The sequence below is a fragment of the Protopterus annectens genome, chromosome 7.part0 (assembly GCF_019279795.1).
Source record: "Protopterus annectens isolate FY-2018-M chromosome 7.part0, PAN1.0, whole genome shotgun sequence".
NCBI lineage: Eukaryota > Metazoa > Chordata > Ceratodontiformes > Protopteridae > Protopterus > Protopterus annectens.
This window is the reverse complement of record NC_056739.1, coordinates 308318703-308341438: the sequence shown is the minus strand read 5'-3', so window position 1 is coordinate 308341438 and position 22736 is coordinate 308318703. Positions and strand designations below refer to the sequence as shown.

Here is a 22736-nt window from a genome sequence, read left to right as displayed (position 1 = left end):
CGACACTGGAAGTAGATCTTTTTTTTTTTTTTATAACAAGAGGCATCTTTATTAAATTATCACTTATGACACAGACATTTACATAAATGAAAACAAACCATACTGACATAGCCCTGTTGCAAGAATTTTACATCACAGACCATATTGACATAACTCGAGTTACAAACATTATTCATCACTTATAATCTACCCAATCATTGTCAGTCAAACATTACATAGCTCATTCAAATCATGCCTTCTTTTATATCTCATTCCTCCCCTGTATGTTTTGTTCACACAATTCCCATTTTTTTGTATGAAATTTGCTCCTACCCTTTTCAAAAGATCCCAATTCCAGTTGTTTTATTTCCATTACTGCATTCACTACTTGTAGTGCAGTTGGTTTAGACTTAGATTTCCGTTTTCTAGTAGTTCTTTTTGGCAGCCACCATAATTAGACTCAGCAAGGCCTTACTATGTCTAGGCAATTCCGATTCTGTGTCATAGCTCAGAACTATAATTTCCCTTGTTACAACAATTTTCTCACCCAGTTTCTCTGATAGAGTAGTCTGCAGTGAATCTTCAAAGTTTGCCACCTCATTACACTCCCTGAAAATAAATTCCGAATTACGTCTTTCTTCTGCATCACACCTCAACATTTGCTCTCTATCCGAGGAAAAATTCTCTGGAGTGTACTTGGGGTGTACAAATATCCATGTAAACATTTTCAAGCAAAAATCCTAAATCTTCTAGATTTTGTTGCATATTTGGGAGACAAACATACATCTCCCAATTGTTTCTTTGTGAATTGCTTATGCAGTCTCTTTCCAATCCATTATAACCTCCCCTGATTGATTTTATACTTATCATGCAATATTTTGTATGCTGTTCTAATTATTCCTTTTTTAGCAGCAACTTCTGTTCTAGATTCCACTAAAAACCCTACCAGTGCTAGTCTTTTGTTTAGGACCCTTCTATTTCTTTCTCTCTGCGTATACTCTGATATCAGTCCTTGATGGGGAAGGCAATCTCTAACTTGCAGTCCAAATAAATTCTTGCCATCTTCACATTCTTTTACCTTTCCCTCTCTAGTTATTTACTCACAATGCCATGGTTCCTTTGCCAGTTTTTCCAATAAATTCCAGTCCCCCCTTTCCTATTGTCTGTACCCCTAATTGCAGTCATCCCTATCAGCAGTATCTCCTTTCTCCATTCCTGTGTTGGCTTGGTTCTTAGAATACTTTTGCTACTTTATTAATATAATATTCTCTTTGATTATTGTTATTCTCCTTAAAGGACTGCATCCAAAATCCCAGTCTTTCCATGTTTCTTGAGCCCCCCCCCCTATTTCATTACCATCCCTTTCCACTTTGAATTATGGGTTTCTGCATGTGCTGTGTATAGGAGTCTTAACTGTGTAGCTCTGAAATACCCCTTCAGATTGGGTAATCCCAATCCAATCAGTTCTATTTTAAGAATCAGCTTATCCCGCTTGACTCTTGCCATCTTCCCCTCCTAGATGAAATCCTTCTGCTCTTTATTAATTGCTATCCACAATTTCTCCTCTGATTGATAAAAGTATGCCTGACCTGTGTGCAAGACTAAAGGGACTAAAAACATTTTAACTGTTTGTATCTTACTAGCCATATCTATATAACAGAGCTTCTAATTCCTTAGTTTTTGTATTATCTTTTTTTTAGTCTTTTCCAACATGGGCAGCCACAGTGGTGCAGCGGTTAGCATTACTGCCTCACAGCAAGAGGTTCTCTGGTTCGATCCTAGGCACGGGTGCCTTCTGTGTTGGGTCTGCATGTCCTTCCTGTGGTCACATGGGTTTCCTCCTGGTGCTCCGGTTTCCTCCCACATCCCAAAGACATGTTGTAGGTGTATTGAATACTCTAAATTGGCCCTAGGCATGAGTGTGTGTGTGTGTGTGTGTGTGTGTGTGTGTGTGTGTGTGTGTGTGTGTGTGTGTGTGTGCCTTCCGTGGAAGGTTGGGCGCCGGGCTGGCAATTCAACGCTGTAAAACTCCACTGCCAATCATGAGCGAACAGGTGATCCACTGTGGTGACCCCTACCCGGGAAAAGCCAAAAGAAGTATTTTCCAACATATCCTTAGCTGCCATATGGGAGTAATTTTTAATCCATACTCCTAAATACTTCATTTTATCATATTGCTGAACCAATTCTTGTGTGGTTACATAATTTACCACTATTGCCTTTGTTTTAGCTTCATTAATTTTGTATCCTGAAATGATTTGGCTGTCTCAAAATGTTCCACAACACTATAATGTCCTATTCTAGTTTTATCAGGTGTAAAATAATATCTGCAAAAAGCGCCAGCTTTTCATGACTAACATACCAATTATATCCTTGAATTTCAGACTCCCATATCTTCTTTACCAGTGGTTCTAAATATAATGAAAATAACAAAGGGGTAAGAGGACACCCCTGTCTGGTTCCATTGCTCAAGTAGAAATTATCAGAGAGGAATCCAGCCACTTTAATTTTCACCTCTGATCAGTTATATATCCTCCTAATCAACCTTCTAATTTTATCAGAGGATGTAAATGCTTCCATTGCCCTGCTCATAAAGTCCAAGCCTACTCTGTCAAATGCTTTTTCTGCATCAAGACCCACCAACAACAGTGGTATTTTCTTACATTCTACTTCCCTCTAGATCATTCTGTTAATGTTGTCAAATGTTTGCTTTCCCTCCACAAAACCACATTTTATTTATTTTTTATTTTTTTTTATTTTTATTTTTATTTTACATTTGTTGACCGGGCTGGTCTGGCTGGATACAAGTCCATTTTCAGCAGAGGCCCGAGGAGAAAAGCTCCACTATCTACTGGTACATGCATAACAAAAAAAAAAATTACAATAAGATATGGCTTGTTGGAATTTAAGAACAAATGTATGAAAGATATACAGAGTAATGAGATAAATTTCTGAAAAGTGAAAAAAGTACAAATTCTAGATTCCAACAGTTTTACAGAAAATATATAATACATTAAAAATTCTAAAAGTAGTAAATCAGAGTAGAAGCCAACAATTTACAGAGAATGTGTAAAACTTTAAAAATGCTAAAAGTAGTAAATCAGAGTAGGAGTTAGGGTAGAGAGGAAAAGAGTAGAGGAGTAGAAAGAGTGAGAAAAGTGAATAAAAATTAGTCAGGTGTACTGCAGGAACAAAGCCAGTGGTTTTGGAAGTACAGTTTAATTTTCTGTTTGAAAAGAGGCAAAGATGTAGTCAGAGTTATGTCACTAGGTAGAAGATTCCATTTTTTTCCTACTGTATTAGTGAAAAGACAGTCACCTGCAAAGTTATTGGACTTGATTGATCTGGCCATGATTTTATGGGAGGAGCGAAGGGAGTTGAGATTATTGTAAGGGATTATCAGTTGAGAGAGAATAGGGGTCTTGTCAGGTTGATATAGTACACTATGGGCAGTAGAGAGTTGAGGAATAAGCAGGTAGTTTTGGAGTTCAAGCCAGCCTAGTAGTTTTAAGTTGAGACAATGGTGGGTTCTGAAGGGGTTACCAGTGGCGAAGCGGGCAATATTATTATAGCATGTTGTGAGTTTATTGAGATTGCTTTTCCTAAGGTTGGTATAAATAGTGGAGGCATATAGTAGAGTAGATAGAAGATGGGATTGGGCAATTTTGGCTCTAGTAGATGGTGTTAGAAAGGGTTTAATTCGATATAGGGATCCCATTTTTCTGTTAACTAACTTGATGGTATTGTTAATGTGCTGATCGAAAGAGAGTTTATTGTCGGTGGTAATTCCTAGCAATTTTGTTGTCGAATCAGGTGAGATGATGGTGTCATTGTCTGAGGAGATGGAGAAGTCTAGTGGGGGGGTCCGAGTGGTGGGTGTAAAAAGGAGAAGTTTAGTTTTTTTGGCATTGAGTAGGAGGAACCGTTGGGAGAACCATGTTTCAACTGTCCTGAATATATTTTGGGTTAGTGAGATCAGTTCTGTAGTGGATGGAGCAGTGCAAATAAGGGTCGAATCGTCTGCATATTGAATACAGGTTGCTTGTGGGATTGCAGAATGAAGATCATTAATGAAGAGGGAGAAAAGAAGTGGACCAAGAATGGAGCCCTGAGGAACTCCGATGGAAATAGGCAAAAGGGAAGAGATATGGTTTTCCCATATAACTGCTTGTTGTCTGTTGCTAAGATATGATCTAAACCATTTCATGGCTAGGTTATCAAATGAGAGAGATTCAAGAATGTTTGCTAAAAGAGAGTGGTTGACCATGTCGAATGCTTTTGAAAGATCAATGAAAAGAGCAGAAGAGAGAAGATTATTGTTGCAATTTTTGTTAATAGTTTCTATAAAGGAAAGAAGGGCAGTGGTGGTACTGTGATGAGGTCGAAAGCCATGCTGACAGTGTGCTATAATGTTGTGTAGAGAGAGATAGTGTACTAGTTGCTGGTGAATACATTTCTCCATGATTTTAGCTAAGGGTGAGAGGAGAGCAATTGGTCTAAAGTTGGAATAGTCAATAGAGTTACCACCTTTATGTAGTGGAATAATATGAGAGACTTTCCAGATGTCTGGGATGGATCCTTCTAGGATAGTTGTGTTTATGAGTATGGTTATAGGATATGCAATTTCTTTGGCTGCTTTTTGGAGAAAAAGGGAAGGGAGCTTGTCAGCTGAAGGGGTACAAGGTTTTAGTTTGTGGATGAGTCTGTAGATGTAAGAAGTAGATATAGGATTTAGTGAGAAGTTGTAAGAAGAGTTAGCTGGTTTGTTTGGAGGGTAATAGTTGTTGGTGTTCATTTGTCTAGCTAGGGATTGAATAGTTTCGGTAAAGAAAGAGTTGATCCATATCTATCAATTTTGATATCACTTTTGCCATTCTTTTAGCCATCGTAGACATAACCACTTTATAAGCATGGTTTAGTATTGCAATGGGCCTGTATGAAGCCGGATCTGATGGATCGTTACCCTCTTTAGGTATTACAGCTTCCACCGCTTTCTTTCATGATGTTGATACTTCTCCTCTTAAGATACTGTTAAACAAAACTTTCCAGATCTTTATCATTTTTTTTCCCTCCAAAGCTTCCAGGTTTCTACGGAAATACCATCTATTCCTGGGAACCTTCCTGTAGATTGGTTATACATTACCATTTTTATCTCCTCTCCTCCTATCCTAACTGTTGATAATTGAGCCTCCTCTGCCACCAACCTTGGCATGTTTAATTCTTCCATGAACATTTACATTTGTACCTTCATTGATTTCCATATGTCTCTGCTTTGTACAGACTTTCATGGAATTTCCAAAATATTTCTAATACTTCTACAGGATCTCTTAGCTTTCTTGTTATAGGCTTCCTAAGATTAGTGACGGCCCTTTCTACTTTCTGTTGTGTGATTCGTTGTGCTAAAAGTTTTTGTGCCCTATTGGTATTATCAAAAAACTCATGCATATTATCGAAGTAATCCTTATTTTCTGTTTAGCATTCTGCAGTTGCTCCTTCTCTTGTTCTGTGGGATTCCCCTTATTTTGCAGTTATGCAATTAAGATTGTTTCCAACTTATTCTCAATTCTTCTAATCGAGTTTTGTGTTTTTTTCCTACTCTTAAACATTTTCCTTTGAACACTGGAAAAGGTTTCACTGATGCAGTCTCTGTGTGTTCTTTATTACCAGAAGAACAAGAAGCAGAATCTCCTGTTTCACAGCTCACTTTTTGCTGGGCAAACTTTGGCATTTCCTCCTTAGCATGTACTTCATCAAAAAAAAATGTGTTCCTCCAGGGAAAAATATATTGAAGATAGCTGGGCTGCCTTTTGTTTGCATGTACATAATGCCTGCAATAGAAGTGTTAAAGGTGGGGCTTTTAGAATTTAGCGCTCTCATAAATATTCTTTTTGGTTCCCTGTCATGCATTGTGCAATTAGGCAAGGAATTTTATGTCACCTAAGTTTATAAGTTTAAAAAATGCATTTGTAGAGCTAATAATGTAGAGAGAAGTATATTTCTACAATCTTCTTCCTCTGTAAGGAGAAAAATCTGATTTTTAAATTTGTTTACAGTTTCCCAAATTAATATCCTAGCACAGTTTTGGATGTCATGCCCTTGGTTGTTTATGTGGAGATCTTTACAAACAGTATGTTCTGCATTAACAAATATTTCGACCTTCGTCAAAAGCAAATTTGAATATAGTAATGAAGTCGCCCCTGAGCAGGTCATAATAGACTGTATAATTTGCTGTTCATTGCTTTGGAGCAGGTAGCAGCCCTTACTCTGTTATTTCTTTGGTAAAAAAAAATTGAACTCCTGCAGTTTGAAAGTCTTGGCAGAATACATACAGAAAGGTGCATGTTCGATAAGGGACCTCACAGAAAGAGTACTACAGTCGAAAGACAAATGTTGCTTCCTTTAATGAAATGGCTTTAAAATACATTACTTGTCACAAAAGTAGCATCTCGTGAAGATATGGAAGATGTATATTTTTTCATTCAGAACCACTGTTTTTCCCTGGTTATTCTGCCCACCCAATAAGCCCGTTCACAGTCTGTCTGAGGGCTGAATTTCTTCAATGGCAGTATGAGCTGAGCTTCATGAGTGAGCAAAAATCCCCATGTCCCTTTCTGTACATGCCTAACACGATCTATAACTGGATGAGTATAAAAAACTATGATGTACTCCACCCCCACTAGGCCCTAAGGGGTGTGCACTGACAATTTATCCTGCCCCTCCTGCCTGGCATCCAACTTCCCTGAGCACCACCCTCCAGTAGCACTCACCTGGAGAGACATCAGCATGTACCCTCCCCCGAGGATAGGGAATATCCCATCTTCCCAGGCAACTCAATCAAATGCCCAAGTTCCTAATTGAACCCAGGTCACCTGGGTAGCAGTCAGGGCTTTAACCCTCTAAGCCACCAGAGTGGCTGGAGAGATGTTAAATTTAAACAAAAACCTATCGTCAACAAAACTCCTTACTGCTTGTGATAATCTGCTATGTTGATAATATTGTGATTGCTTGCACAGGGATATAAACTGTTATTTTTGCCAAAATGCATTGTGCCATATCTCTTAATATTAAATACTATGGTCTTAACAGTGGACAGTGCATGTAATAAGTATAAGTACTTTCTGCATTGTATGCTGTTCGTCATGCTGCGATAATAACCTTACTACTTTTGGTAGTGCACAATGCTAGCAGTGGTGGTCATAAAGATGTTAAGTAATGTGGGACCCAGAAATGACCCCCTGAGGAATGGCGCACATGTAGTGGAATAAACTAGTTTTCAAACACAATGTTATGTCATGGTGACTGTTGATTATCCTTAACATTGTAATTAGTTCACAGAATATTAAGCCCATGTATAATACCATGGTACTAAAGGTAACCTCCACTGGTAACCGTTGAACCAGTGCATCACTGTAAAATCGAATAATTTGGTAAGGCATGATCTCTTCTTTATAAACCCATGCTGAGACAGATCAGTAGACACAACATTTGTTGAGAGTAAGATTTTTACAATGTCTATTCTAACATTTTGCCAGTGAGAGAGGCTAATGACTCAGTAGTTGCCAACAGCAGTCTAGACTCCCCTTTTCTGAACTGGGAAGTCCAGTTTATCCCATTTTCAGTAATGATGGAACATAACTCTTAAGAATAGATGCTTTAAAATGTGTAACAGGATAGGAGTCAATGTGCATAAAGCATTTCTGAGACAGTTCTAAGATCATATCAGGACTTGTGCTGGAGTTATTCCTAAGTTTAACAAAAGCTTTTTTGAACTGACTTCATCAGGGGTTGAAATTGCATCACTATTTGTCCATTATGTTTAAACTGTGCACTAGTGATTGTATCTTGGTTGGCCTACTGCTGTAAGAGTAGAAAGTTATATGATTATTCAAAATATGTATCTGAAGTAGGAGATTCATTTGTCTGCAACCAGTGGGTTATGGATCCGATATCGGATCCGAACCGGCATGGTTTACCAGCTATGGATCCGAGCTCTCAGCTCCTCCCCTCACCCATCTAGTTTGCCGCGCTGGTGACCAGATTAGTGTTCTCGAGCTCTTCAGCTAAGTGGTGTTTTTAAAGTTTTATATTGTTAAAATTTAAAATTTTTGTGAAAGTTGAGTGAAAGTTTAGGTTCCTCTTTTGATAGTTATAATTGTTTAGTGATTTAAATTTGTTTTTACTTAGTTTCCCTCCCCTCGCTGGTAGCGTAGTGTGTGTTTGGGCCTGTTGTGTGTGTTTGGTTACTTTTACTTTTTCTCTTTTAGTTTAAGTAACTCTTTAGCTTTTAGGATGTCTGAGCAACCTAAAGCTGTTTTCTCTAAGTGCTCCGAGTGTGGCCATAAGCTTTCCCCTGCTGATGGCCACACTCGGTGCGTTCGATGCCTTGGGGTTGAACACCTCACATCTGGAGGTTCCATTTGTGCAGGGTTCAACCCCAGGGCATTGAAGGAGCGGAGGTCTAAGCTTGTCCTGGCGGGACTTTTGCCCCCGGACTCGGCTCCGGCCTCCGCTCCTTCGGGGGGAGCCGTCTCGACGGTTCCCTCCTCCCTGGCTCCACCTCCTCCTCCTGGGACTCAACCTCCCTGTAGTGGTTCGGAGGAGAGGGAGGCTAGAAAGAGGGACCGGAGGGAGAAGCACCATAAGCGGCGGGCCGAGACCTCTGTTTCGGCCCCGCCTGCCAAGCGGGCTTCTCCTCCGGCCTCCTTGTCTGCTGGTTCTCCCCCTCCTCGGCTCCGGTCACCCGTGTGTTTTTCACCGGGACCTGAGGAGGAGGAGACCCGATCTCCGTCGAGGCTATCCAGGAGGCACTCAAGGCCTACCTCGGTAGCCTCGTCGAGATCAACCTATAGCCTGTCAGGCGCTGATCTGGACGGATGATGAGAAGGTTCATCCAGGCCCAGATGCAGATGGGAGTGCTCTTGCCTCCCCTCTGGGGAGCTCGACCTTTCTTTAAACCTCTTTCTCCTTCTCCGGTCCGCTACCCGGGTTCGAGCAGTTGGAGCCGAGCAGCCGGGCGGGGTGGGTCGGCGCCGATAGTACTTGGTACTTCGGATCCGACCCTGCCCACGAGTGCTTTGGATCCGACCTCTCGGAGCCTGGATCCGAGCTTCGGATCCGGGGGGATTAGTGCTCCTTCGGCGCGGTCGGTGTCGGAGCGCACTGTCCCTTCGGATCCGAGTGCTTCGGCGCCGGCTCCGATCCACTCCTCGGATCCGAGGGGGAGCCTATTGTCGGATCCATTGGTCGAGGTCGGCTCCCCTTCGGCATTTGATGTAGAGGAGAAGGCCCTGTTGAGGGTCTCCGGACCCCCGGCACTTGCTTCGGCTCCGTCCAGCTCTCCATCTGTACTGGGTCAGGCTTCCACCATCCGGCCCTTGGGACAGCCCGCTCCTTTGCCCCAAGCTGTTCCCTTGGAACAGGTCGCTGTTTGCGAGGAGTCCTCTGACAGCCCCCCGGAGGATGTTCCCCGCAAACATACGTGCAAAAGGAGGCACATTGACTCCCCCGAGTCTCTCACAGAAGACACGGACTTGGAGGAAGGGGAAGGCTCCCCAAGATCACCCCCTGAGGATGTCTCATTTGGAGACATCATGGAAATGCTCCGCATAAGGGGGGGGTGGTCTGCCCCCAAGTCTTCCTCGGACGAGTCTGTGTTCTTGGAGGCATTTGAAGCGGGCCCGTCTACCTCTTGGGTGTCCCCTCCTGCCGACCCCCTGGTGGACCTCATTACCACCAGGGCGTGGAAGGAACCGGACACCGTGGAGCCAATCCCAAAAAGGCCCGACCGTATTCTCAGTCCCCCAGCTGACTGTGCCCATTGGAGTAAGGGGCCTCCGGTAGATGCCATGTTGACGGCGGCTGCCACCAAGAGGGAACTTGCTCTGGAGAGTCCCTCAGTCCATCCCCTGAGCAAGGAGTCTCGGATGATGGACCACTTGGGGAAGCGGATGTTTAGTTCAGCGACCTTCTCAGTGAGGGCGCTGAACTACCTGGCACATGTGATTAGGATGCAGCGCGATCTTATAAAAGAATACGCTGCATCCCCCCCAGAGTCCATGTCGGAGGAGGACAAAGTGCTGCACTTCACCCGTATGGCCACTCTCAGGTCCGTCACTAATACCTCTATGCGGCTACTGTCCCATGCTACAGAAGGTGCCGCTAGAGCCGCAGGGGCAGGCCTAGTTACTAGACGTCAGGCCTGGCTCCGTCATTGCGATTTCACGGAGCACTTCAAGGCGTCATTTGCGAACGCCCCTTTCGATGGTTCTGCCCTCTTTGGCAAAACAGTTCGTGACACCTTGACCCAGAGCGAAAAGGACGGGAAGACGCTGTCTGCCGTCGGAATCCGCTTCTCTGTACCCCAGAGGCCCTATTCTAGGAACCAAAAGGGTCAGAAGAAGATGTGGTTCTGGAAGTCGCAGCAATCCCAGCCTGCTCCGGACAACCACTCCTTCTGTGGCAGAGGAGGACAGGGAGGACGCCGCCCTAGGGGCAGAGGGGCTCCCAGGAACTTCGGGTCCAGAGAACCCTTCTCTGAACGGCCCGCGCAGCAGCCCTGAAGGGTTGCCCGGCTGCTCCACTCTGGAGGCAGTCGGGGGACGTTTTTCGGAGCACCTAGCGGCATGGGAGTCCATAACATCAGACCGCTGGGTCCTCCAGATCATATCCAGAGGATACCGTATCCCTTTCCGTCACATGCCAAAATTGAAGTCCCTCCCCGACGTTCCACCCGGTCAGTGGGAGGCTGCTTTGGCAGAAATTGGCCATCTGCTAAAGAAAAGAGCCATCCAGCCCGTCCCCCCAGACCAGATCGGATCAGGGTTCTACTCCAGGTTCTTTTTAGTGCCAAAAAAGACGGGGGATCTAAGACCAATTTTAGACCTTTCTCTCTTGAACCTGGCAGTTCCCAAGGAGAAATTCCGAATGGTTACATTGCAGTCTATTCTCCCCCTGCTGGGAGAAAACCACTGGATGTGCTCCATAGACCTCAAGGATGCGTACTACCATATACTAATGGACAGGCGCTCCAGGAGGTTTCTCCGCTTCTGGCTGGGAGCCAGTCACTACCAATTTCGGGTCCTTCCCTTTGGTCTCACCACAGCCCCCAGGGTGTTCACCAAAGTATTAGCAGTGGTAGCGGCCCACCTGAGGCTTCAGGGAGTGCAGGTCTTTCCCTACCTGGACGACTGGCTTCTCACCGCCCCAACAAAGCATCTACTTCTCCTGGCGCGAGACTCCTTTCTCCATCTTGCTCCTCGTCTGGGCATCACGATAAACACAAAAAAATCCAACCTAGCACCCACGCAGTTCATAGATTTTATAGGTGCCAGGTTAGACACGAGGAGATTGAGAGCCTTCCTCACTGCGGACAGAGTTCAAAACCTGCAGCTCCAGGTGCGGGCCATTCTCCACTCAAGCTCAGTTCCGGCGGAGTTGGTCCTGAGGGCCCTAGGGTCCATGGCGGCAGCGATAGCGCTTCTTCCTGTCGCCAGGTTCAATATGCGCATCCTTCAATGGACACTCCTAGTTCAGTGGTCGTATCTTGCTCTTCCTATGCATCATCCCATTGCGATCAGCAAGGCTTGCAAGCGGTCCCTCCTGTGGTGGCTACACTCTCCAGATCTCCACGGAGGCCGCCCCTTTTGTGCCTCTCCCCCTCTCGCCACGGTGACCACGGACGCCTCCGCCTCGGGTGGGGGCATTTTGCAGGCCGGACGGTCCAAGGCACGTGGAACGATTCAGAGACCTCACTGCATATCAATGTTCTAGAGATGAGAGCAGTGCTCCTAGCGTTGCTAGCACTTCAGGCCTTTCTTCCCTTGGGAACAATTGCGATTCAATCGGACAACATGTCTGTTGTCTGGTATATCAACAAACAAGGAGGAACCAGGTCTTACCCTCTTTGTCGAGAAGCCATGAGAGTGTGGGAATGGGCAATCTCCACCAACCGCTTTCTCATAGCAATGCATATTCTGGGTCGGTCCAACATCCTAGCGGACAAACTCAGTCGCACCATTCTCACCCCTTACGAGTGGTCTCTCAATACTCAGGTAGCGGAATGCATCTTCGCACGGTGGGGAACTCCTTGTTGCGATCTTTTTGCGTCTCCCTCAAACACCAAGTGCGACAGTTTTTTCGCTCTAATACCTCCTCCCGGAGGTGCCCCAAGAGACGCTCTGGTGCATGCTTGGCCACCCGGTCTTCTGTATGCTTATCCCCCCTTGCCTCTGATGCTCCAAGTTCTTCAGAAAGCCTCTCGGTTGGGGTGCAGAATGATTCTCATTGCTCCATTTTGGCCTCGACAGATCTGGTTCCCTTTCCTAAGGTCTCACTCAGTGAATCCTCCTTGGATTCTAGATCCCATTCCGGATCTGATATCTCATCCTTCCCGCTTATCTCCCCCGAATCTGGACAACCTGAAGCTAACCGCTTGGCTGCTCCAGTTCCACTCCTGATCAGGACTCCCGGTATTTTGTCCCCTGTTAAGGCCATCCTGGTGGCAGCTCATAAGCCATCCACTAGGAAAGTCTAGCGCAGTAAGTGGAAACGGTTCTCTTTGTGGGCAGAGCGGCAAGGCCTAAACCCCTTCACAGTTCCTCTCCCTTTGGTGCTTGACTTCTTAACCTCTCTTTTTAATGATGGTGCCAGCAGTTCCACGGTCAAAGTACAACTTGCGGCAATTTCTCATTATCATATTGGTCATGACTCCAGTCCTCTGATGTCTGCCAAATTGTGTAAGATTTTCCTAAAAGGTACTTTCCTTATCAGGCCCCCTGTAAAGCAAGCGGTTCCTCCTTGGGACCTTTCTTTAGTCCTCCAGGCCTTGACCGCCCCCCCCCCTTCGAACCGGCGGCTACGGTAGATCTGAAATTCTTATCTTTCAAGACCACATTTTTAGTAGCCATTACTTCGGCCAAGAGAGTCTCAGAGCTTCAAGCATTATCAGCTAAACCTCCTTACTTGGTCTTTCATCCGGACCGTGTTTACCTCAGGACCAACCCGTCCTTTCTTCCTAAGGTAGCTTCTGAAGCAAACATTAATCAATCTATTAACCTCCCTGTTTTCTTTCCTAAATATCAAAACAAGGGTGAATACAAGCTTCATCTAAACAGGACGGCTGGTCATAGGCTATCCGACCAGTTGTTCATTTCCTTTGCTAAATTTAATTTGGGCAAGCCAATTTCTAAAGTCTCATTATCTCGCTGGATTTCACAATGTATCTTATTGGCTTATCAAGCTTCTGGAAGGCCCGCACCGGAGGGTGTACATGCCCATTCAACCCGGTCAGTCTCTACCTCGGCCGCCTTTAAGGCTAGGATTCCTCTAGATGATATTTGTGCAGCAGCCACTTGGGCTTCATCTCATACCTTTATTTCCCACTACAAGTTGGATGTTACATCTAGGGGTAGAGCATCCTTTGGCTCCGCGGTGCTCCGGAATATCCTTCCATGATGGCCGCCCAAGGTTCAGGTAGCTGGGGACTCTGTCCCACAGGTTGCAGACAAATGAATCTCCTACTTCAGATTTAGAAGTTATGTACTCACCATAACGTTCCATCTGAGTAGGTGTATTCATTTGTCTGCAACCATCCCGCCCTCCTATCCCCCTGGCCTTTTCGGTTTCCTGCATATGATGTGTTACCCTTTTCAGGGTGTTCATGCTGTTGGCAAACTCGATCTGAGGTCATGTAGGGAGAGCAGGGCATTATGGTTGAGGGGAGGAGCTGAGAGCTCGGATCCATAGCTGATAAACCATGCCGGTTCGGATCCGATATCGGATCCATAACCCACAGGTTGCAGACAAATGAATACACCTACTCAGATGTAACGTTATGGTGAGTACATAACTTCTAATTTGTCAACAGTCGCCCATGCTCAGTTTTATAGTAACTGAAGGCCTTTCTTAATGAGGGTAAGGGATAAGTAAACCTAGCATGCTTAGTTACAGTAGAATATAATTTATAAACACCTTGAAGTTTTTTTTCCTTTCTATTTAGTTTCTATATCCTGCTGTTACACCAGTACATTGTTTTAGGTAATTCACATTTGTTCCACAATTACTTTTAATGCCAGCTAAAATAGCCTGTTATTTTCGTATTTATATATTTTGCCTAAAGTAACATAAAATAACAGGACTATTTGAAATAAAAGTTCTGCTTTTCTAATATTACATGTTGAAGAATGTAGTTACTAGGAGATGCTGATTTAGTATACTTTGTGGACATTTGATTCAGACATTCAGGGGTTAATATAGATGGTCTTTACAAATGCATTTGATGAGAAAACATAATTTATTAGATGATGGGACACCATAACTGCCCTGTAATGTAGTCAGGTTTCTTACCATAGATACAAGGTTTGGTTGGAGCCAAGAATATTGCATCTACTCTGCAAGCCCGAGGCGTTTCATTATCCTTCCTACTGGATGAAGGCATGATGATTTTCGAAGATGTCATTAGTGGGATTAAAAAGCCAACAGCACTGTAAGTATTTCAGTAAAGGATACTTGTAACTGCCTTTGTCTTATGTAATAGCTGTGAACAGGCTTATGATGGCACTGTCTTTGCAGTTTATTTTTGCCCTGTGGTTGGCATACAAAATAACTGTTGTGTTTTCCATCTCTGCTCAAATAATTTAGCCTGCATACTGGTCCCAGTCTCAAATGATGTGCAGATGCACTTTCCCTGTACAGCCTAGACCCCATGGAGTAGACTGATGTACCAGAACAGGCTTATAATTAGCTTGGGAACTGGTATGTCAGTCCCTTTATAAGACCTGCAGTTCATTAAAGTAGTTTTGGAAGTACAGTATTTCTCCCCTCCACCCAACACATATACACAAAACTGTTCTTTTCTTGTCCCCAACCCTTGAATGTAGCAGCTCATTAATATTACAGCTGTCCTACTTACCCTCCACGCTGCTTCATACATATCAAGGTTGTAGAAAGCCTTCTGTCATGTAGGCTCTTACATTCTCAGTGAGAGAAGTGTTCCAGGAAATGGGAACCCAAGATGGCTTGCAGAATTGTTGTTGCAGGAGATTTGTCAGACAGGTGCAAGGTTGTAGCAATGTCAGTAGTGGGTTCTGTCTGCTTGTCACAGATTTGTCAGACAGGTGCAAGGTTGTAGCAGTGTCAGTAGTGGGTTCTGTCTGCTTGTCACATACTACCGTTGAACATGTTCACTACAGGATAGTGACATTCTAACTTTGGAGTCAGGCCACCTGCATCTCCAACCACCAACTGATGTAGGCCTGTCTTCCCAGGTGGCCCTGAAAGTATAACCTAAGGATGCTTCATCCCTGTTCTCCTAGAAAATGCAGCCACCCTAGCTCTGCCTATGATAGAAACCAGCAGCCCTTTTGAATGTTGAACCCATGGCATTTTGACAAGCTTTGTATGTAATGTTTGCAATGAAGTTAAGAATGTTACTGTAGTACTGAGCTATACATTTTTTGTTACCATAGTACCTAAGTCAAGTATTTCTTCTGCTTATTCCAGAATTCTTCTTTGTTTAAGATTTGCAGTTTGGTTTAACGTTTGCACTCCTGCAATTTGTTTTTCATTTGTGACCAAACTGTTGGTAGTAAAGCCTGGTAGATGAGATTGTGGTAGTGGAGGTCAAGTTGATGGGAATGCCTGGGTTAGGTAGGTGGAAAAGTTAAGTCAGGAATGATGAAACCTAAGAAGTGTCTTTCATGTTAATCAGTCTGTGCATTTTACATTAAATTAAAGTAATCAAGAAATAGGTGGTATGTATTTATATTCTGGTTTATTTCCAGGGACTGCAGAAATGTAGTTTATCATGGAAGTATTATTATACAAGTAAACTTACCGTAATAGTAGATGTTTGAATATATCACTATTACAGTAGCCTATACAGGCTATGTCCTGCCAAGGATATGACAAACTGTTGGCCTCCAAATCTTGAGGACACCTTCCATGTACCCAAACTGCTAAAGAGCTCCAAAGAGCAATATAAAGTCAGTGGTTAGGGTGACAAACTTTCAGAGCTTTCTTAGCTTCAAGTAAAGGGGGCTAATGGCCTGCTAGCTAAATTTGCGTTAAGTATTTGGAGCAAGGGAAAAAGAAGACTATCCAAACCCTGGCATCAAACATAATAAAATAAGGGGCCCTGCAGCAGTGATCAATTTGAACATCTAATTTCATGGTAAGTTCACTTGTAGAACTGTTGTGTTCATCACTTGGTCATTGTTGCAATAGTCTAAGCTATGCGAGTTGAACACCAGAGCTTGGATAGAAAGGGGGATCAGAGTTTAGAAGCCCCAAGAAAATGGTCCTAGCAAAACCTGCTGTGGACCTAGAGAAAGTGTCTGATTTGTATTGCTTGTTGAAAATGTGCACAGATAACCAGGTTACTGCTTCTGTTATGCTTCTAGACTCCATTCCTTTCTAAAACACCACAGAAGTAGCTAAAGCCTTGGTTGAGTGGTGGGCTTTGACCCTACCTGGAAGGTCTTGTTATGGTGAGAATAACATAAAGTAATAGCATGTGACAGCCATTTAGAAATTGTCTGTTTAGACACCGACCATTCCTTTTTCTTACCTTCATAGGACATGAACAGTTAATGATACTTCCAGGTGTGTCCTGTGTATGTAGCATCTGAGTTGCCTGTGGTTAACCAAAGTGTGTAAAATTCTTTCTCCCCTACTTTTTAGTTCTTAGCAGAAAACAAGGAGCTGTATAGTCGTATTCAAGGTAAACTCTGAAACCACTTTAGGCATAAAGGATTTAATCTTACTCTGTCCTTGTAAAATATTAGATAACATTAAATTATCATAAGATTTTTAACTCATATACTCTTCTTGCAGAAGTCAAAGCAATGAGTAACACTGTATGTTCTTAAGGATCACTGCCACAGTAGCCTAAGCTGTATGGGATATAGCCTACTAAGCTTATAACTGCCGTCCAGCTTCCAAAGCTTTCAGGGGCATCCTTCATTCACCCAAACCATTGTCAGCTTAAGCCAAGCCCTTCAGAACTTTTCTGCTGTTGGAGGGAGCTCCTCTGTGGGCTTTGGAAAATTGGTTGGCTAAGGCTGTTCCATTGCTTAGCAGATAAGTTTTCTTTGGGGAAAAACCTTCCACTTTACTTTTTATGACAGAAAACTTACTTTGTATGTAAAAAACTTAATTAAGCTATGAGAAAGTGTTTTAATGACTGTCACAACTTGAACAATTGTAAATGGGAGAGTTACTTTTTTACTTTTGTGGTAAAAAGGTGTTAAAACTGTCATTAAACAAAATTTTCTGTGGTAAAACTTGTGCTATTTTACTTTTGGGGGTTGCAGCAATTTTGTAAAATAAATTTTACTTGCTTTAATGGGGAAAAAGTTACATTTTTACACTTTACCTGTATTACTGATTATTGCTGCCATGCTTCCCTGAGAATCATGTACTTTTTCCAGCTTAACTATGAAACAGCCTAACTGATTCTTTGGTTCTTCCTTCTTTCAGCCACAAAAAGAAGAAATTTGTCAAACAGCCTTAACCACTGTAGCAGGCTGCTAAAATGCCTCCACCATAGGTGGGTGACTCTGCTGTGCCCAAAAACTCGTTCCTTGGACCACTCATATTTTTTCCTTGAGACCCACTAGTGCAGTCCCTACAGCCACCATGGACCACAGGTTAGATGCATCCTCTGCAGGAGTTGGAGTGTCCTTGCTGGGAAAGAGAGAGCTGTTCTTGTCCATCTTTAGAAAAAGAGCAGAGAATGCCCCTCTGCCTAACCAGAAAGCTGTGCCTATCCTTGGGGAATTTTTGCTGGTAAAAGTGAGTCTATTTCTGCAGAAATGCCTGTTAAAAAGAAACAAAAACTTACACGTCTTTTCCTATATCATTTACTCTGGAAATGGGTAATTTATTGGGCTTAGCCAGGGTTTGGTGCATGCTCTTAAACCTTCCTGTATAGCTGTTTCTGGTAAAATGAAAAGATGCTTCATATTCTGAAGAGATTTTAGAGTTTAAACCTCAAAATGATTCTGAAGGCACTGATTTTGTGCTGTATCCACAGATTATTGATTTATGTTCTGGGAAGAGTGGGCTGGGGCCAGTACTTTTGAAGGATTCTCTGAAACTATTTCCAGAATGAATCAGTTGTTTCAATGAGAAAACAATGATGTTTCTCAGACCTTCAATAAGTATTATGATTTTTTATAACTGGAATTTCAGAAGGTATTCCTCTTCCTCCTGTTCTGTCTGCATTAGAGAGTGCTTTTGTCATTCGGCAATTTCCTTGACAGACAGCCTTCTGCCACCCCAAAAAGCAGAATACTATATAAAGTGCCTCGTTTTTTCAAGTTCTTATACACTCCTCACAGATCAGACTCAGTAGATTTGCTTTAGTGAATCCAGCTGCTAATAAACGTGGTTAATACTAATACAGCTCCTTCTGACCGAAACGGAAACGTTTTTTATAGATTCAGGAGAAAAGTGTATTCTTCTCAAGTACTTGTTTCTAGAATTCTTAGCTGTCAAGCTCATATGTTGAAATGTGTTTGCCTATTGTGAGAATATGAGAAATATTTTTATATAGGTTTCCTCTTGTGAGGATAAATCTGTTTTGTGTAACTTGGTTTCTTCTGTCTCACAGTCTACTTTATGATTCTGCCTGATGCCAACTTCAGAACTGCTGCCACTGAAACATTTATGAAGATGTTTGCCTGCCTGCATTCTCAAAACATCCCAGAGGATGTCAAAGGTGAAATGAAGAATTCTTGGATAGAGAACTAGTTTTTTGGACCTTCTGTTGCAGAGGTTATTAAAAGTGTGATACAGAGGAAAACTGATTCAAGTGGTCTCTCAGATTTTTCATCCTTTCTTCTCCACTTTTGCCAGGGGATTCATTGCTTCCTTCCCCAACTTTCTTTAAAAAGCAAAATAAACAGTCTCAACAAGCTGCTGGCAAGCAAACATTTAAAAAAAGCAATGTCAGGGAGGTTTCAAAAAGTAAGAAGGAACGCCCAGAGCAAAGGCCAGTCTAATAAGTCTAAATGACAGTATGAAAGATTTCTTACCCCTTCCCACTTTGGAAGACCTAAAAGTCTGAACTTCCATTTCTCTCTTTGGCAACAGATAGTTTCAGACAGATGGGTTCTCAGAGTAATCCATCAAGGTTACAGGTGGCATTTGGGAGTCTGTGCCTTTTTGTATGATTTTGGCTCAACTGCCAAACAAGACTCTCTACTCCTGTCATTCAGCATATGCTTGGTCAGGGAATGATAGAATCTGTCCCTCCTACTCAGTTATGGGAAGGATTTTATTCTAGGGTGTTACTGGTCCCAAAGAAAGCTTGTTGGGGAGCAGTTCTGAATCTTTCTTGTCGGAATCTGTTTGTGATAGTACCCAAATTCAAAATGCTGTAGCTTCACAACTAGTTAGCCCTTATTCCCTACTTGTGTTTTCCAGTGACCTCAGATTAAAAGATGCATATCATCACATTCCTATTGATGCAGATTTCAGAAGTTTCTTAAGGTTTTCTGTGTCTGTCTGGATCACATTATCAGCTCTCTGCATTACCCTTAGGTCTATCTACTGCTCCAGGGGTTTTCATAAAGTGACTTGTCTCCAATCATAGCCTATTGCAAACTAGAAAATATTCACATTTTTCCTTATTCAGGCAATTTGTTTATCTTTGCAGAGTCTTTTTCAAAGTGTTAGGAATCTGTCAGTTGGGTAAGTGGTCTTATTTACAGGCTGCGATACTAAGAGAACTTAGAGATCTTGTCTGACTCCATCTCACAAGTTTGTTTTCCTGGGACATCTCCTGGGCATCTCAATTCAAAGAACATTACGTCCACAGGAAAAAATAGATGTGTTTTTTAGATCTAGTCCTACATTTTTCCACTTAAGCAACTTGTCTCAGCCAGGTAATTTCTCAGGATTCAGGGTCTGATAGCATACATGATACCTCTTGCAAGACTCCACATGAGAATAGTCTGGTTGTACCAGAAATCTCTATGGTCCCAACATAAACATCATCTGACATTTGAGATTCCAGTCTTGGAGTAAAGGGTGATTTTGTGGTAAAGACACCAAATTTCTAAGAATACAAGTCTCCCATTCTCCCTTCCTGTTCAATCACAGTTGGTCACAACAGACTCCTCAGACTTTTTTGGGGGAGCAGTGTTTATGGATAAAAGTGCAGGGTCTTTGAAATAAAAAAGATCAAACCACATAAACATAAAAAAGATGTTAGTTCTTATAAATGCTCTGAATTTTTTTCAACCATCTGTGTTCCCCAGGACCTATTCAAGTGTTTACAGACAGTAATGCGGTACATATAGAAGTAAGGGAGAAGCAGATCTTACTCTGTACAGAGTAGCCATGGTAGCCTGGGGTGCAGCTTTTCAGTACAGTCTTTTTCGTGCACATATTACACACTATGAGAGCAAAATTGTGTATCATAGACCCTCACAAATGGAAATTAAATCAGAGGGGTCTTCAAAGATTTGGTCCAGCTGTGAGGAACACCTCAAATTGATCTATTTGCCTCCACTTGCAACAGTCAGATGGCAAAATTATGCTCCAAGACTCAATGCAAGAAGGCCCAGAAAACAGATGCATTCCTGTATACTTTTCCACTAATATCCAGGGTCATTCTGAAGATAAAGAAGGACTCCTGTACAATCATTGTGGTGATTCCCTTCTGGCCAAGGCACCAGTGGTTTCCCCATTTTTTGGAAATGGTCAGGGGCAGTTACCACAAGATTCCTCACAGACTGGACTTGCACAAGAGCAGGAGTGTATTGTACATCCCAACCCCAAACATGTACATATGACTGCCTGCTTGATAGAATTTTAATACCTTTTAGGCACCTGTTTACTGAGGAAATGCAGTAGGTATAAATGGAAGCAAGAATGCCTGCTACAAGTACGTTGTATATTTAGCTGGTGCCAAGAAAACAACCAGCACCCTTTCAAGGCCAATGTTGCTCTGGTTCTAGATTTTGTGTCAAGTTATCCTATGGCCTGTTTTATTCCTCAGTCAAGGTTTATTTGTCAGCTATTTCAGCACATCTGCCAATGGATCTCCCTCTTTCAATGCAAGTTCACATAAAAATGTTTCTCAAAGGGGTGTTGCACAAGAAGCCTCCTAGGAAATGGGTGGCTCCTCCTTGGGATCTAACTCCTGCTCATTATGAACCAGCTCATCAGGCTGACCCGAGGATCTTAACATGGAAAGCAGTCATACTAATTGCTCTGACCTCTGCAGCAAGCGTATCTGAGTTGTAAGCTGTCATGGTGGATCAACATTATTTCATTTTCCACAAAGTTAAGATTTTCTTAAGAACTAATCTTTCATTTATGCCTAAAGTGGCATCCAAGTTTACCTTAAGCCAAGCTATTATCTCCCTATTTTCTTTCTAGAGCCTAAAAATGGTGGAAAAAAGATGCTCCTTACCTTTAATGTCCACAGACAACTTTGGTAGAATAAGATCCTTCTGTGGTGTACCAAATGAGGCAGGCAATGAAAACCAGTTCAGCTGTTCAGCAAAATGCTTTAATTTTTAGCGCTTTCGTCTCTTAAAATAAGAAACTTCTTCAGAATGACATTACACAACCAACATTTAAGTACCCCTCCAAAACTGAATTCCACCAATGGCATTAAACATCATAAAATTTAGAAAACACCCCTTAAAAGGACCATTTCAAAATGTGTTGGTTTCCTTTGGCTCCATTTGTTCGTGTTTTGTAACATCCTTCCCCCTCCAAGTCATGTTAAGCAACAGTAAACTACCCATGTAACTTAGGCTACTGCAGCATTGACCTTATGCAGAACATAGTACAGCTATGTAAGTAACCTTACCAAAACAGTAAATGTACGAATAATCACTACTGTAGTAGTCGCTCCCTCCCTCCCCCTCTTATTTTTATATTTTTTTTATGTTAAGAGTGTGAACTTTTTGTTATGTTATTATCATTGTCTTCTCAGGGCTTGAACCTCTCTCTCTATCTCTGTTAGTATGAAAGTTATGAAGGGCTCAGCACCCCAAACCTGACTTTGTCAGCTCAGCTCAAGCTAACTAATGGTTTGAGTGCTTGGAAGCTGCCCTAAAAGCTTTAGAAGTTGGTCGCCTGTTATATCCTTAGCAAGATGTAACCCATATAGCTTAGGCTACTGCATCAGTAATCATTCAAACATCTACTGTTATACTAAGTTTATTATACAACTGTACTTTTCCAAGATAAGAGCTTTAAATCAACCTTATGAGCAGGTTCAAAATAAAAAGGTAAGTTTCTCCAGTACACAGTTCAAATCCCAAGAGGGGAGCTACCTGTCTTGTAGGTGGGTAGATAATATAAAACCCCTTTTAGAACTGTTTGCCTTGAAGAAGGGCAAAAAGGGAGGGGGAGATCCATTGGCAGACCAGCAGAGATGACCAAGAGGTGAGTCTTTGATAAAAGAGTAAGAAAGGCCAGATGACCACTCTCACAAGTACTGTAGAACTAGAAGTGTGTGGGCCTGAGAAGGTAATTTTTTTTACTACGGTACCAAGTAGAAAATCTTTTCCAGTTAGCAGCGTATGATTTTTAGTATCTGGTTTCATAGCCTCCTTTAATACCTGCTGCATGTCCTGATAAAACAGGTGACTAAAAGGTATTTAAATTCTGTCATCCAGGCAGTTGGTTGATGAAATTGAAGGTTGGAATGTAACAACCCCTGTCCTGTATGAGTAAGTCCATACTGTGAGGAAGGCTATGGTAATTGCTCTTGGCTGCTTTGAGAAGAAAGGAGA

At 42.6% G+C, this 22736-nt stretch overlaps 1 protein-coding gene across 3 annotated transcripts in view; it reads left to right on the top strand.

Annotated features, from left to right (window-relative positions):
* Nucleotides 1–22736, top strand: part of PM20D1 (peptidase M20 domain containing 1) — a 486974-nt gene that overhangs the window by 161720 nt on the left and 302518 nt on the right. For all 3 annotated transcript variants that reach the window (XM_044076838.1, XM_044076837.1, XM_044076839.1), the window contains one exon: nt 14328–14461. In XM_044076838.1, coding sequence (XP_043932773.1) covers nt 14328–14461 — 134 coding nt within the window. The remainder of the gene's footprint in view (nt 1–14327; nt 14462–22736) is intronic.